Here is a 15,295-nt window from a genome sequence, read left to right as displayed (position 1 = left end):
GGGCCCGGGTACGGAAAAAAAAAAAAAAAAAAAAAAGACTATTGCAGAAGTGTTACAATGGGACTTTGAGACAAGGTCATAAAAACGTGCAATTCTGCCTGAGTCTCTTGGAAGCCTCACTCTCTGGAAACTCCATGCTGAGACATTACCTCTCAGAATTCAACCATCAACTGTGAGAAGCTGAAGCTACATGGAGAGATCTAGCACAGGGGCTCCAGTTGACAATCCTAGATGAGTCCAGTCTTTGAGTTATCCCATCCCAGGCACAGAAGAGGTGCTTTCAGATAATTCTAATGCTCAACTGTTTGAGTCACCACCATCCATTTGAGCCTTTTACCTGAGGCCTAAGATATCATGGGGCAGAGAAGAGCCATCACTGTTTTGCTTGTCTGAATTCCTGACCCATATGAGCATAATAAAATGGTTGTTTTATGCCAATAAGTTTGGGTTTTATTATGCAGCAGTAGGTAAGTGGAACAATGGGCTAAAAAATGACACCCAACTATATACTGTTTTCAGGAGATTGATAATATTGGAAATAAAGAGGCACGCAAAGAGTTACTAGGAGAATTCAAACAGAAATAAAACAATGTATAATATTAATATCAGACTCAGTGGACTTTAAGGTTCAAAGTTCTAAACAAGGTAAAGGGGGAAACTGTGTATTGATACTTAACATATTTTATGAAGAAAATTATATTCCATTCCCAAATATGTATGCACCAAACAACATAGATAAATACATAAAGCACAAACAAGTAGAAATGTAAGAAGCGAGAACAAATCAAAATACAATTATACTGGGACATTCAATTCACTTCTCTCAGAACTAGTAGATAAAAAATAAATAAGAGTAGAGAAGAACTGGATATCACAATCAATAAGCACATACAAACAGAGGAAAGATCTAGTGGATAAAAAGTAAAGATATGGGGAAATTAATGAGTAAATAAAATCAATAAATACACATATACAGAAAGTCAGAGAGACAGACAAAGGCACTCACGTGCACACACACACACACACACACACACACACACACAGAAATAGAGACTGAAAGAGATAGAAGCCTATGCAGAGAGAAAGAATTTTGTATTCCTTGAAAATAAAATATATACTTTCTTTCATAAAATCAATCATATGCTTCCACAAAGATATCTCTAATAAAAACTTATAAAGTAGAGATTTTCTGCCATTAGTTTAAAGATTCTAATAAATTTTTTAAAAGTAGAAATGATTCTTTAATTATCTAATAAAATTAGGAGTATATAATGCAGAAATGTACAAAAAATATTAACTTTTGGAAATGAGGAAGCACCCTCTCATGTAATTCTTGGAGTAGCAAAACATCAAAAGGAAATTACAAACCATCCACAGATCAATAAGAGGAATACTTCATCCTGTAGAATATATCTAAACCTATACTCAGAGGAAAATTTATAACCTTATATGTCTTTATTTTTAAGAAAGAAAGGCGAAAAAATAAAGCATCTAAGTGTTCATTTTAAGAACCCAGAAAAAAGAAATTAAGAAGAGATTAAAGCTGAAATCAATAAAATAGAAAACAAAAAACATAGTAGAAAGGATACAAAATTCAAAAGGCCAATAAGACAGATAAACCCACAAAGTTTGATGAAAAAAAAACCCTGACAGAAAATAGCAAGAAGGGGAACATACCACAGTTTCAAGGAGGTGATTAAAATAACCATAAGAGAATGCTGTATGCAACTTTATGGTCACAAATTTAAAAATTAGGGAAAATAAATGATTTCTTATAAATAATAAAAATTATTCCAAGAAGAAATGGAAAATTAGAATAAGCCCATTGAATCAGTAGGAACTGGAAAGATGATTCATGATCTACCATTAGAAAAAGCACAAGGGGAACATTTCAAGTGAGGAACAAGCCATGATGCTATATTTGCAAAGAAGGAGTTGTCTGGGATCTGGTCATATGATTTTTTTTTTTTTTTTTTTTTAATAACTGTGTTTTTATTTTTACTTGTTGACAGTTTGCTTTATTTATTTATTTATGGCTGTGTTGGGTCTTCGTTTCTGTGCGAGGGCTTTCTCTAGTTGTGGCAAGCGGGGGCCACTCTTCATCGCGGTGCGCGGGCCTCTCACTCTCGCGGCCTCTCTTGTTGCGGAGCACAGGCTCCAGACGCGCAGGCTCAGTAGTTGTGGCTCACGGGCCCAGTTGCTCCGTGGCATGTGGGATCTTCCCAGACCAGGGCTCGAACCCGTGTTCCCTGCATTAGCAGGCAGATTCTCAACCACTGCGCCACCAGGGAAGCCCCTGGTCATATGATTTTTATAGCCTTCATTCATATGAGGGTTTAAAAAGAGTTGGTAAGTAAGAGAGGAAGGATTTGTTTGGAGAGAGCTGATGCTGTCCTGTGAGCCCCTCTACTTCCACCCAAGAGAAGTGTGTGTGGGTGCTTTTCTCTTCAGCTTAATCCAAGAGAGGGATTTTAAGGAATTCATTCAGCTAATTACACTGTCTTTGCATTTTATGGGGACCCAGTTGATTGGTGCCTGTTTCCTCCTGAAAAATCTAAATAGGGAGCCACTTGGGCAGAAAAGAGAGATCTGCTGCACCTGCTCATCTCAAGTTTCTTGGGCAAAGCGTGAGTGAATATCTCCCAAGAGCTAGATGTGGGTCATATGTGAGAAGTTTTGGGTGTGGGGTTGCTTAGTTTCTTTCAGAGAGGGCCTCATGGAGTGGCAAATGGACTTTATCAGGGAGAAGCTGAAGAAGACACAGGATTCCTCCAGGATGAGTAAGGTGTAAGGAGGAATTTGCTGTTATCAGGGGAATTTCAGGGGAGTGATTGGGGAATTGTCCTCAAATAACCCACAAAAGCTGTCACGATTGAAAGTGCTATATCTCAGGAACATAGAGACTAAATAGCAACAATAGTATTGTCAAGGAAAAACTTCCCTGCTCCCCTTTCCTCATCTCCCTGCCAGGTTACAACTCTTGCAAGATTGGGTGAAGGAAAGTAGAATGTTGGGTGGGAAAAGAGTAGAGAAGCCAATTATACACCTTACTCCCAACTGTAGGCTTCCAACCAGGAGGGATGTTGAAAAGTAGGAAAGGGGAAAAACCTAATATTTACTCAACTCTCGAGTGTTCATTCTTCCATAGGATTGGACATTTAAATTATTGAGTTGAGGCAGCATCTTGCATCTTAGGTGACCAAGGACTTTATATTAAAAAAGTTTCTGCCCAAGCTTTTATTCTTTCCTTGCCATGACTTCAGTACATAATCTCTCTCCTTAAAAAAATTGTACAAAAAATTGCACAATGCTTTATGATTCATGAACTACGGTTACATTTATTATTACCTTATTCAAACCCTTACTGCTATCATGAGGTCAGCATTATTATCCCTACATTATGGAGGAGAAAATTGAGACCTAACTAAGTTCTGGAAGAGCCCACTTTTCTGACTTCATGGAAGAATTTCTTTCTTGGTGAAGGTTGAGTTGGCAGAGGTTTCAGTATTGCATATTATTGTTACCTCCTCAAAGCCCTTAACCTGCCTTCTTTCCACATCTACCTCTAGGTGATTTGAAAATTACCCCCTTACCTGTACATATCTCCAAGGGGTATGTGAAGTATTTCTGCCTGGATTCAGAAATGTATCCATGGTTGCAGGTACAGTGAGTGGCATTGACACAGGAAGAAAACTGGGGGCACTGAATACAGGTCCCTGCAAGGAGAAGAGAGGCAGGTCAGATGTCACCAGAGTCAAAATCTCTCCTGTTATCATTTGGTTTTGCCTCTGAGCAAAGGCCTCTTAAGGCTGAGGAAGCTGCACCTTTTTCCTTTTGTGAGACGTCAGTACATTAAAAAGTTAAAGATACCAAACCCAAGCTACAGAAAAAAGTGTGATTCTTATGCATGATAAAGGACTGAGGTTGGCATTAAACAAGTTAATTTTAACACAAATATTTCAATGCAATATAACTGTGTTATTCTCAAGATCATTGCAGAATATATAAAAGAGGAATGACTTGGTTAAGACCGGGGACACTGTGTTTGATTCTGGCTCCACCACTTACTACCCTTGTGTCTTTGCACAAGTGTCCTAACTTCTCTGTGCCTCAACTTCCTCATCTGTAAAATGGGTTAATGTGAGGAGTAAGTGAATTAATACATATAAAGTTCTTCAGGCAGTGCCTGGAACATATTAAATGTCAGCTATGATTACAAAAATTTGAATTCATAGGGTACCACAGAAGGTATATGGTGATAAGGGTATGTGTTATCTTTGTAACACTATGTATAACTTCTTTTAGATGGAGATCACTAAGGATCTTAATTTGAGGCCCCTTGAAAATGAATGGAAATAACGGGGGCTGAGGAAATATCTCAAGCTTAAGTCTAGTGGAGAAATCTGGGAGCTGTCCAGGGTTCACACAGAGTGGAGGCAGGGAACATGATGGGGGGAAAATGTGCAGAGCCTGGCAACTCAGAATGCATCACTAGCTTTTAGCTAGAAATGTAGAATCTCAGGCTCCACCCTAGGCTTGTTGATTCAGAATCTAGTGAGATCGCCAAGGGATTAAAGTTAACCTGGAATGAACTTGCTCATTATTTGTTGACTTGCTTGTGACCGGAATGAAACGATTTTCATCATGCTCTGTCTCTCCCCACCAGAATGTTTACTTCATCAGACTTGGTGTGTTTTATTCACTGTTCTACCTCTACCTCGGTCATGCTGTGGTTACTAAAAACAAATAAATAGACAAATAACAGTAAAATTTAAAAAAGATAACTTAAAATATACCCAAATTTGATGAAATGATGACTTAAAAAGAATTACAGGAGTAAACCTGCCCCGTTTCTGTTCCCAGAAGTAGCCCCCTTCCTCTGTCTTGTTGGAGGATGTGAGTGGTCCCAGGTGCCTTATTGGTCTACACCCTCCCTGATCTCTGGCTATGGAAAAGTCAGGCTTTAAGCACTCACCTTTGGTTTTCTGAGCCACGACTCCTGACAAGCTTAGCAGAAAGCAGAGTCCTGGAACAGGGAAGCAGAAGGGAGACATGAAACGATTGAGGATTGTAGGATATTCTCCAAGGGCTGGGTATCAGTTATCTATTGCTGAATAACAACTATCACAAAATGCAGACATTCATTTTATTATCTCTTGTGGTTTCTATGATTTGGGAATCTGGGAAAGGCTCAGCTGAATAGTTCTGGCTTGGAGCTTCTTATACAGTTGCTGTTAGACAGTGATGGGGCTGGAGCATCTGGGAACTGGCTGGACATGGCTTCATGTAGTCTCAGGGCCTAGGGTAGTTTGGGCTTCCTCCCATCATGTCAGCCTTGGTCAGGCAGCTTCCATGGCACTTCAGAGCTCTAAGCATGAGTGTTCTGGCCAACCAGGCTACATCTCCTCTCAAGATCCAGTCCAGGAAGTCATGCAGCTCCATTCCACCGTATTCTCTTGGTTACAAGCAAGTCACATGTCCACCCAGATTCAAGTGGACCAGAACCAGAGTCTTCCTCTTGATGGAGGATAGGCAAAATTCCAGAAACATGTCTTGGAAGGGAAGTATTGTTTCTGCCTTTTTGAAAAATGAAGGCTGCCTCTATGTGAAGGTTACTTCTACTGTGGCTGTTAAAGTGGTATTTTTTTCTTCCCCAAACCTTCCCAACATCTGGTGGTATCATCAGCTATGTTCTTGCTTCTGCAAAGACCCGAAGGTACTGGATAGATGGGTGGCTTTTCTCTTTCTTTCTTAATAAATCTTACACCACTCTGATTGTTAGTTCTCTCCTTACCTTCTTTTCGTTCTCTTATAACATACTAATGTCTAGAATAAGTTGCCACTTGCAAGTACTATATACAAGATATTTAACAACTGGTATGTTTCAGGAACCAGCCAATTAGAATGGACATTGGAGACCCTCTCTGAGGCAGCAGGTGTTAATCTTTCAGCTGCTGAATTGTGAGGCAGTCGATGGGGTGCCAGGAAAGGGTCTGGGCTGGCAGGAGTGTCCTGGGAGCTGATTCTGGGAAACAATTATTTACACATGGTGTGGAAACATTTCAAGATGAACAACCAGTGTGGCTCTTCTAGTGTGCACAGTTCCAGTGACTAGTAACCTTATTTGCAACACTGGTTACCTCCTAAGAAAGTGGGTCCTGCAGATGAATGGATAAAAAATGTGGTATATATATATATATATATATATATATATATATATATATATACACACACACACAAAACCCTGTTGTTGCAAAGTGAAGATTTCATTATTATTATAGCTAGGTAATATTCCATTGTGTGTGTGTCTGTATGTATGTTTGTGTATATATATATATATATATATATATATATACACACACACACACAATGGAATGTTATTCAACCTTAAAAAATAAGGCAGTCTTGCCATTTACAGCAACATAGATGAATCTAGAGGACATTACGCTAAGTGAAATTAAACCAGACACAGAAGGACAAATATTGTATGATTTCTCTTATATGAAAAGTAGTCAAACTCACAGAAGAAGAGAATAGAATGGCGGTTACCAGGGCATTCTTTTTCAATGGGTATACAGTTTTTGCCATATAAGATGAATACGTTCTAGAGGTCTGCTGTAAAACATAGCAAATACGTTTAACAACTTGGTGTTGTATACTTCAAAATATGCTAAAAGGATAGATCTCATGCTAGTTATTTTACAAAAAATGAAGAAAAAGAAAAACATTCACAAATAATGAACATTTTGGAAGTGATAGATATGCTTAATATCTTGACTGTGGGGTGATATCATGGGTGTATGGTGTATGCTTATGTCCAAACTCAACAAGATGTATGCATTAAATGTGTGCAATTTTTTTGTATGTCATTTACACCTCAATTAAGCCAAAATAAAAAAAGAAAGTGGGTCCTGGTCATGGAAGGTGTCTGTTTACCAAGTTGGATGACAGGTTGGGTGAGGGTGGACTAGTTTGGTGGAGCTGGTAAACTTTGATTCCTGTTGATAAAGGACTGGGATTGGAGGACTCGAGGCTGAGAGTCTGGTGAAGTGGGTGGTGGGGGCATGTCTTGGCTTCCTTGGGGAGGTTCAGAAGATGTGGTGGCTGGTGTCTGTGAAGCAAGACTTGGAGGAGATGGGAATTTTTGGATTAAAATGCGGCATGCCCTGTGATGAAAACACCCCTCCATCCTGCCTATGAACACATCAGTGAAATTTCTCTTGAAGAGAGAGATTCATGTCTTGGGGAGAGGATTTCCTGGGTAGGGGAAATTGGGCAAAGTTCTAAGGGCAGCCTCCACAATATCCAAGAGGAATTGAGCTCTTACTACATGCCAGGCATTGTTCTAAACATTTTAGGTACATGAACATACTTCAGCTTTCTAACGACTTTAGAAGGTGAATACTAGAAAAATTAATTTTTAGCAAATATCTACTGGCAGATTTTGGTTTTTGGAAGTAATTTTGAGAGCATCTAGTTGCTAAGGAGTTTGGAGACTTCGTTGGCATGCACCGTTTTAAACAATGCTTTGCAAAAGATTCTGAAATAAAAAATAGTATATTGAAAAATTATACTCATGATAGTAATTAAATTACTGTCCCCTGAAATAATGTTTAATAATAAACATTCAAAATCCTTATGAAAGAATTATGAACTGGAGGGACAATTTGGGAAGACAAACACTAGGGAACAGCATTAAATATTTAATCTTTCCTCTCTTCAGGTTATACTTCTGACTTTTCCTTTTAATTGCAATTTTTTAAAACAGAGAATTGCAAAATATAGAAATGACCCAGTATGGAGACATATACAAATGTTTTCTTCTCTCAACCAGGAATTTAGACATAAGGAATAATAGCTGGCTTATAAAGAATAAAAATACTTTCCAATATAACTAAAATTGCATCACTGAGACATTTAAAAGCTTAAAAGTCATTCAGCCATCATCCTCTAATATTCTTTGTACTGTCTCTAGTGTTATTTTTAGCAGGAAAAAGTTTATGTTGGGCATTTATTAACTTCAACTTCAAAATTATTTTTTTCTGAGCCACCAAATTATGGCTTCTGTTTGTTTTAATGATATTTTAGTTGAATTGATATTATAAACTAGGAGAGTTTGGGGGAGAATGGATACATGTTTATGAATGGCTGAGCCGCTTTGCTGTGCACCTGAAACTATCAAAACATTGTTAATCGGCTATACTCTAGTATAAGATAAAAAGTTTAAATGGTAAACAAAACAAAGAAAAACAAAACCAGAAAGCTGACTATGAGTGCTATTTCCACAGTAAATCTATAGTTGGAAATACTGAAATTACACAATGATTTACACATTCTAATCTAAATTATTTTATATTATAAACTAGAAAAACCTGATATATAGCTTTTTAAAAAAATGAGTGATCTTAGTGTCAAGGGGTTACTAAATCAGATCATTAAAATATTCATGAGTAAGAGAACTCAAATGACATAACTTCTTAAGTTTTTAATTCCCATAAAATATCTCAAATATATAGAAAGAGTGACTGCTGTCAGCCAAACACTGCCTTGGACAGAAATGTGAGAACTTTTAAAAATGAATTACACTCAATCAAACAATAAAAGCAATAATATCTGCAGAAAACTATTTGTAAGTATATGTAAAATAATACGATGTATGTTTTGTCCTTTATTTAAAAAAAACCACGTGGAATAAAAAAAAAAGAAGGTGCTCTAATTTCATTCTTTTACATGTAGTTGTCCAGTTTTCCTAGCACCACTTATTGAAGAGGCTGTCTTTTCTCCATTGTATATTCTTGCCTCCTTTATCAAAGATAAGATGACCATATATGCGTGGGTTTATCTCTGGGCTTTCTCTCCTGTTCTATTGATCTATATTTCTGTATTTGTGCCAGTACAATACTCTCTTGATTACTGTGGCTTTGTAGTATAGTCTGAAGTCAGGGAGCCTGATTCCTCCAGCTCTGTTTTTCTTTCTCAAGATTGCTTTGGCTATTCAGGGTCTTTTGTGTTTCCGTACAAATTGTGAAATTTTTTGTTCTAGTTCTGTGAAAAATGGTAGCCAGTGGTAGTTCGATAGGGATTGCATTGAGTCTGTCGATTGCTTTGGGTAGTAGAGTTATTTTCACAATGTTGATTCTTCCAATCCAAGAACACGGTATATCTCTCCATCTCTTTGTATCATCTTTAATTCCTTTCATCAGTGTCTTATAATTTTCTGCATACAGGTCTTTTGTCTCCTTCAGGAGGTTTATTCCTAGGTACTTTGTTCTTTTTGTTACAATGGTAAATGGGAGTGTTTTCTTAATATCACTTTCAGTTTTTTCATCATCACTCCCTAACACCATACACAAAAATAAACTCAAATTGGATTAAAGACCTAAATGTAAGGCCAGACACTATCAAACTCTTAGAGAAAAACATAGGCAGAACACTCTATGACATAAATCACAGCAAGATCCTTTTTGACCCATCTCCTAGAGAAATGGAAATAAAAACAAAAATAAATAAATGGGGGCTTCCCTGGTGGCGCAGTGGTTGAGAGTCCGCCTGCAGATGCAGGGGACACGGGTTCGTGCCCCAGGTCGGGAGAATCCCACATGCCGCGGAGCGGCTGGGCCCGTGAGCCATGGCCGCTGAGCCTGCGCGTCCGGAGCCTGTGCTCCACGATGGGAGAGGCCACAACAGTGAGAGGCCCGCGTACCGAAAAAAAACAAAAAAACCCCACAAAAACTGAATTTAGTGGCTTAAAATAACAGAAATATATTCCCTTACAATTGCGTAGAAAATTCAATTCTGTCAAAAATCACTCTCATTGGGTTAAATCAAGGTGTTAGTAGGGCTGATTTGGAAGCTCTAGGGGAGAATCCATCTCCTTGCTTTTTGCAGCTTTTAGAGGCTGCCCGCCTTCCTTGGCTCATGGCCCCTTGGTCCGTCTTCACAGCCAGTGGCATAGCATCTTCTCTCCTTTCTGGTCTCTTGCCTCCCTCTGATGAGGACCCTTGTGATTATATTGGACCCACCAGTATAATCCAGGATAATCTGCTCATCTCAAGATCTTTAGCACATCTGCAAAGTCCCTTTGACCATGTGATGGGATTCAGGACATGCCACCCCAAAATATTCCACTTTGGCATATTCATTATTTTGAGCTGGAGGCAATTGAGAGGCAGAAGATGCAGGAAGAGCTCTATGACCTACCCTTTTCTACCTAAAAACTGGCCATAATTTCCCACAAGAAAGATGCCCTCCCTGTATCAGGATGAGAAGAGCATCTTTACTCCCAGAGACTGTGAATGGACCTTGAAACAGATCTGTACAAACAAACTTACTAAAATAACCCTATCTTCCAATACTTTCCCCTCCTCTGTATCTCCTACTCACTTCCTCACAATTTATTGCATCTAGCCCCAATCCCTTTGTCTGTCTTGTTTCCTCACACATTTATCATTTCTTTGTCTAAAAGGTACAAAACTTTGTGCTCTGGTCACTTCTTTGGGTCTTCATTTTTCTTGTGAAGGCTCCCATGTACATGTTAAAATTTAATTAAATGTTAATGCTTCTCTCCTATTAATGTGTCTTATGTCAATTTAATTCTTATTACCAGCTAGAGACCATAAGAGGGTAGAGGAGAATTTTTACCTCCCCTGTATATGTGAGGTAACATATCCACACGTTTCAGGGGATGTTGACATCTTTGGTGGGGCTGTTACTCCTCCTCCCAGGCTCTTATTCTTCTCCAAAGAAGTTGCCAGATCTGTCCCGTGATCAACTACTTATGCAACTGCTTTCATGGAGCATTTTGAATATTTTTGGTGGTCCAATGAATATATTCTCAGCTGGGATGTGAACCGCTGAATGGCAGGATCCTGGACTAGTTCTTAATACATTTAAATTTCCCTTTTTCCTACTTTTGTATAATGATTAATTTGCAGCAGCTACACTAACATTACAGCTGCCCCAATGATGACTGTAGCTTGCAGAGGCAGCTAGTAAAACGTATGGTCTGTGTACCATCACATTTCCTCAAGGCTAGTCTTCAAGGTGTCCTTCCAGCCCAGCCAGCAATCCTGTGCTCAATAATATGGGCATGAGTCTTAAGTGAGAGTTCTCAAAGAGTCATTGGCATGCCAGAAGCCCAGATTTCTAAGAGGCTTTAGAAATCATCAGCTGACTCTTTTTGTTAATGAGAAAAGAGGTCCCCAGGGGTCAAGTACCTCAGACACCAGTTGTTCAAATTTGAGCAGGTTGCTTAACTACTCTAAGTTTCCATATATGAAACAGGGTGATAGCATTGCCTGCCTCCTGGGGTTGGAGTGATGACATAAATGAGGGAACTGTGTAAAGCACAATGTCTGGCTGAAATCACTCCATAAATGCTAGCTGCCTCTATTATCATTTTATTTGCACTAGAATTCTATTTTTAAATTCTTCACCTGATACCCATTCTACTACACTGTCTGTTCCATCTAGTGATGTGGTCAGAGAGGTCATGGATAACTGAAATTCACAAATAATCCATCTCAGAAGTTTCCAGGACTCTGCCTGCAGTTGCCCAAAAACAGGAAACACCTTTTTTGAGCTTCTCTCATTAAAAGAATTTTTTAGCTTTACTGAGGCATAATTGATATATAAAACATTGCACACTCTCTCACTTAAATTTGACTCCACAGATATATACTGGATACCTCTTACATGTAAGATGTTGCAGAAGGGGCTGCAAAAGTGAGGGGACCTTTGCCTTCAAGTAGCTTATATTATTTTGATAGACTTTATGATCTATTACCTGCCTCTGCAGCTAAATAACTGTGAGGTTTTGAGCACCATTTCTGTGATGCCATTTTACATCTGTAATGGGGAGGTACTGTGCGATAATGAATATAGAACATCTTAGCCTGATACCAGGTACTCAATATATGTTAGCTTTGGTTGATATTGTGGCTATTGATATTGTTATTTGATCTGGAGCCAGAGAATGGAAGGGATTTCAGAGTTGGAGAGCCACCTGCACAGAGGTGGTTGTTGAAGCCATGGGATCTTAAGATTCCTCTAGGGAGAGAGAGTAGAAAAGGCGAAGGAAAAAACTCAAAGGCATATTAACAGAGACCTGAAGCCAGGAGGCTTGGATTCAAATCCTGGGTCTGCCATTTACAATCTGTGTGACCTTGGGTGAGTAACATAACCTCTCTGTGCTCCAGTTTTCTCATCTGTAAGATGGAAATAATACTAGTACCCACCTTATGAGCCCATTATGAGAATTAAATGGATTAATGTGCAAGGTGCATAGTGAGTGCTCGAAAATTTTGGTTATTATTATTGATATTCAGGAAAAGGCAAAAGGAGGAGAAAGAAAGGATGGCAAGAGAGGCAGAGGAAAATCAGGGCAGTGCTAGGTCACAGAAGTTATCAAGGAGGAGAGAATATCAGTTAGAAAACAAGACCCGTGAAGAGGGAGATGAACAGCTCATTGGATTCGACCGTAAGGACAATTTTAGGGATATTTGAGAGCATAGTTTGAATAGGGTGGTGAGGAAGGAAACCGTAACCTACGGTTACGGTTCAAAGCAGAGCAGAGTGTTCAAAGCAGAGCAGAAGAAAGAGAAGGAAAAGACAGCTAATTGTTGAGCCAAGTAGCCCCTGATATGGGGTAGGTTAAGATTACACATACCTGGAAGAAGTGATGACCCTTGCATTCCTGTGTGCAGGTAACCCTTGCCAGTCAGCTCTCAAAGCTCCCTACTGTGCTCCCTCTCGACCACTTTTCCCATCTCAAGGAAATCTCATAAGACTTGATATGTATCTTAGGTCAGCTGACATAGGAAACCACTAACAGAAAAGTAAACTTCCATCTTTCACCATCAGACCTATGGTTCTGCTTTTCATTAGTTTATTTTCTTTACCTTTTCTTCACTCGTTTTCAGATGTTTCCTTGGTAGTAGGTTTTCCTAGCTATTGTTGATCACCTTTGGGATTACAGAATCAATTGACCCTAGGAAAGGAATGCCCTTTAATTACAGAGCATTGTCTGAGGAGCAGGAAGTGACTGTGAGATCAAAATAAACTTTAAATAACCCTGTGGTTTGGAGGGGGGTAAGCCAGAATTTATGGTATCTCTACCGCTATCTAAAGTTTCTGAAAGTGTCATTTTTTACAAATCTGTGATCCCCCTTCCCCCTCAAAATATGGCACTCACCAGATCTCACTGGAGTCTCAAAGTCTGGTAGAAGGTGATGTATTATTTGGTCATTTGGAGCTATCTAGACCAACTGCAGGGTTTGGGAGCCATTGCCTCTCTCAACAAATATTTATTAAGACAAATCTTATTGAGTGACAAGATCTGTGCTACTTTCTAGGGACATAGCAGTGAACAAAATTAACACAATATTTTATATATAGAACTATAGAGAAAGGGAACATTGGAGGAAAAGCAGGTTTTGGGGGAGAGATAAAATTAAGTTTGGGGTAAGTTGATTTTGAGGTATTGTGATTTCAATATACATTGTATATGTAATCTAGATCACAAAAAAAGAGGTCTTTTTCCTCCCACCCCCAGCCAATAGACGGTAGTTATAGCCATGATAATGGATTAAATCATTTAGAGAGAGATTATAGAGTGAGAATAGAGTTCTGAGTAAGTAATGTAAAATCAGGGAGTGGAGGGATTTCCCTGGCAGCACAGTGGTTAAGAATCCACCTGTCAATGTAGGGGACATGGGTTCGAGCCCCGGTCCGGGAAGATCCCACATGCTGTGGAGCAGCTAAGCTCATGCGCCACAACTACTGAGCCAGCGCACCAGAACTACTGAAGCCCGCGTACCTAGGGCCCGTGCTCCACAACAAGAGAAGCCACTGCAATGAGAAGCCCGCTCACCACAACTAGAGAAATCCCACATGCAGCAATGAAGACCCAACCCAGCCATAAATAAATAAATAAATTTATATAAAAAAATAAATAAAATCAGGGAGTGGAGGAGCAGCTAATACACGAGAGAGGGCAAGAGTGGTCAGACAGATGGTGGGGGAATGAGTAGAGTATGGTGTCATGGAAGACCAAGGAAAGAGACCAAAATGAATTAAGACTGAAGAATATTCACAGGACAGAGCAGTAAGGAGGTTGTTCTATTCTAAGAGTAGTTCCAGTGGTGAGGATGATGGTGGTCATGAATATGGTGGAGGTGGTGGTGATGGTGCTGGTGAAGATAGCAGAGGTGGTGGTGGAGGTGATGGTGGCAGTGGAGACAATTGTACTGGTGGTTCTGGTGGTGATAAAGGTGGTGGTTATGGTTATGGTGATGGTGATGGTGGTGAAAACAGTGAAGGTGGCGGCAGAGATCATGGGAGTGGAGGTGATGATGGTGGTGACAATGGTGGTGAAGGTGGTGATGGTGATGGTGATGATGATGGAAGCCAGAATGAAATGGATCGAGGATAAAATGGGAGGTGAAGAAGTGGAGGCACCAAGTATAGTCAACTCCAGAGAGAGGTGGAGAGTAGTGTGTGAATGACAGAAGATGAACAAGGACCTCCTTGGGTGGTTGGAGCATGGCGGAATTAGCCAGTTATTGGGATGGACATGGTCATGAGTCCTACATAGTAAGACTGTTGGGCTCTCAACATCCCACTGGCCCAGCAGCCATGTACTGGGCCTTCCTGTTGTTTCTACCTAGTGGTCCTCTGGGGAGCGGGGAAGTGGGGAGGAGGTGAGAGTTGGAGGCAAGAGTTGATCAAGAAAGACAGGCAGTGCCACCTAATGGTCAGGCCAATGCTATTGCAGAGTCCTGGCTCTAGAGCCAGACTTTCTAGTTTCAAATCTTGGCTTTGGGCACTTATTAGCTGTGTGACTTGGGGGAAATTATTCAACTTTTCTGTCCCTAAGGCATCTCTGATATGGGATAACTTCAACAGTCTCCTAAATGGTTGTCTTTACATCCCATGCTCTACCTTGCATCCAGGAAAGCTTTCTGAAACAAGAATCTGAGCCCAGCACACACCTGCCTCACAATCCCACAGATGCTTTGTAGGCTAAATATGCTTCATAGGCACATAAATCATACTCACTCTGGCCCCAGTCCACCTCACCAGCCTCATCTCCCACCCCTCTCCCTCAGGCTGCTCATCTGCCCTGAGCACTTGCTCAGGCATGGTCCAGCCTCCGTGTGGTCCCCTCCACCAGGAATTTCCCTTTTTCCTCCACTGCTCTACCCCTGGCCAAGTCCTCCATGTGTGCATTCTTTTGTATGTCCTTCCTTGACCTCCAAGGTAGATCCCCCAGAGCCCTACTCTGCCCCTTTCCCTA

At 40.0% G+C, this 15,295-nt stretch overlaps 1 protein-coding gene and 1 pseudogene across 1 annotated transcript in view; one reads left to right on the top strand and one right to left on the bottom strand.

The window, feature by feature from the left end:
• The window catches only part of ADGRE3 (adhesion G protein-coupled receptor E3), a 49,776-nt gene extending 37,084 nt beyond the window's left edge, over window positions 1-12,692 (bottom strand). Inside the window, exons 1-3 of the mRNA XM_007469113.1 lie at window positions 12,668-12,692; window positions 4,976-5,026; window positions 3,594-3,716 (exon numbers count right to left, since the gene is read on the bottom strand). Of these exons, the coding sequence (XP_007469175.1) occupies window positions 3,594-3,716; window positions 4,976-5,026; window positions 12,668-12,692 (199 nt within the window). The remainder of the gene's footprint in view (window positions 1-3,593; window positions 3,717-4,975; window positions 5,027-12,667) is intronic.
• A 1,455-nt stretch (window positions 12,693-14,147) lies between these two features.
• Window positions 14,148-15,295, top strand: part of LOC103089586 (group XIIA secretory phospholipase A2 pseudogene) — a 7,129-nt pseudogene continuing 5,981 nt past the window's right edge.

This window comes from Lipotes vexillifer, unplaced genomic scaffold (assembly GCF_000442215.2).
Source record: "Lipotes vexillifer unplaced genomic scaffold, Lipotes_vexillifer_v1.1 scaffold1699, whole genome shotgun sequence".
Classification (NCBI taxonomy): Eukaryota; Metazoa; Chordata; class Mammalia; order Artiodactyla; family Lipotidae; genus Lipotes; species Lipotes vexillifer.
This window is presented reverse-complemented; position numbering and strand designations above follow the sequence as displayed.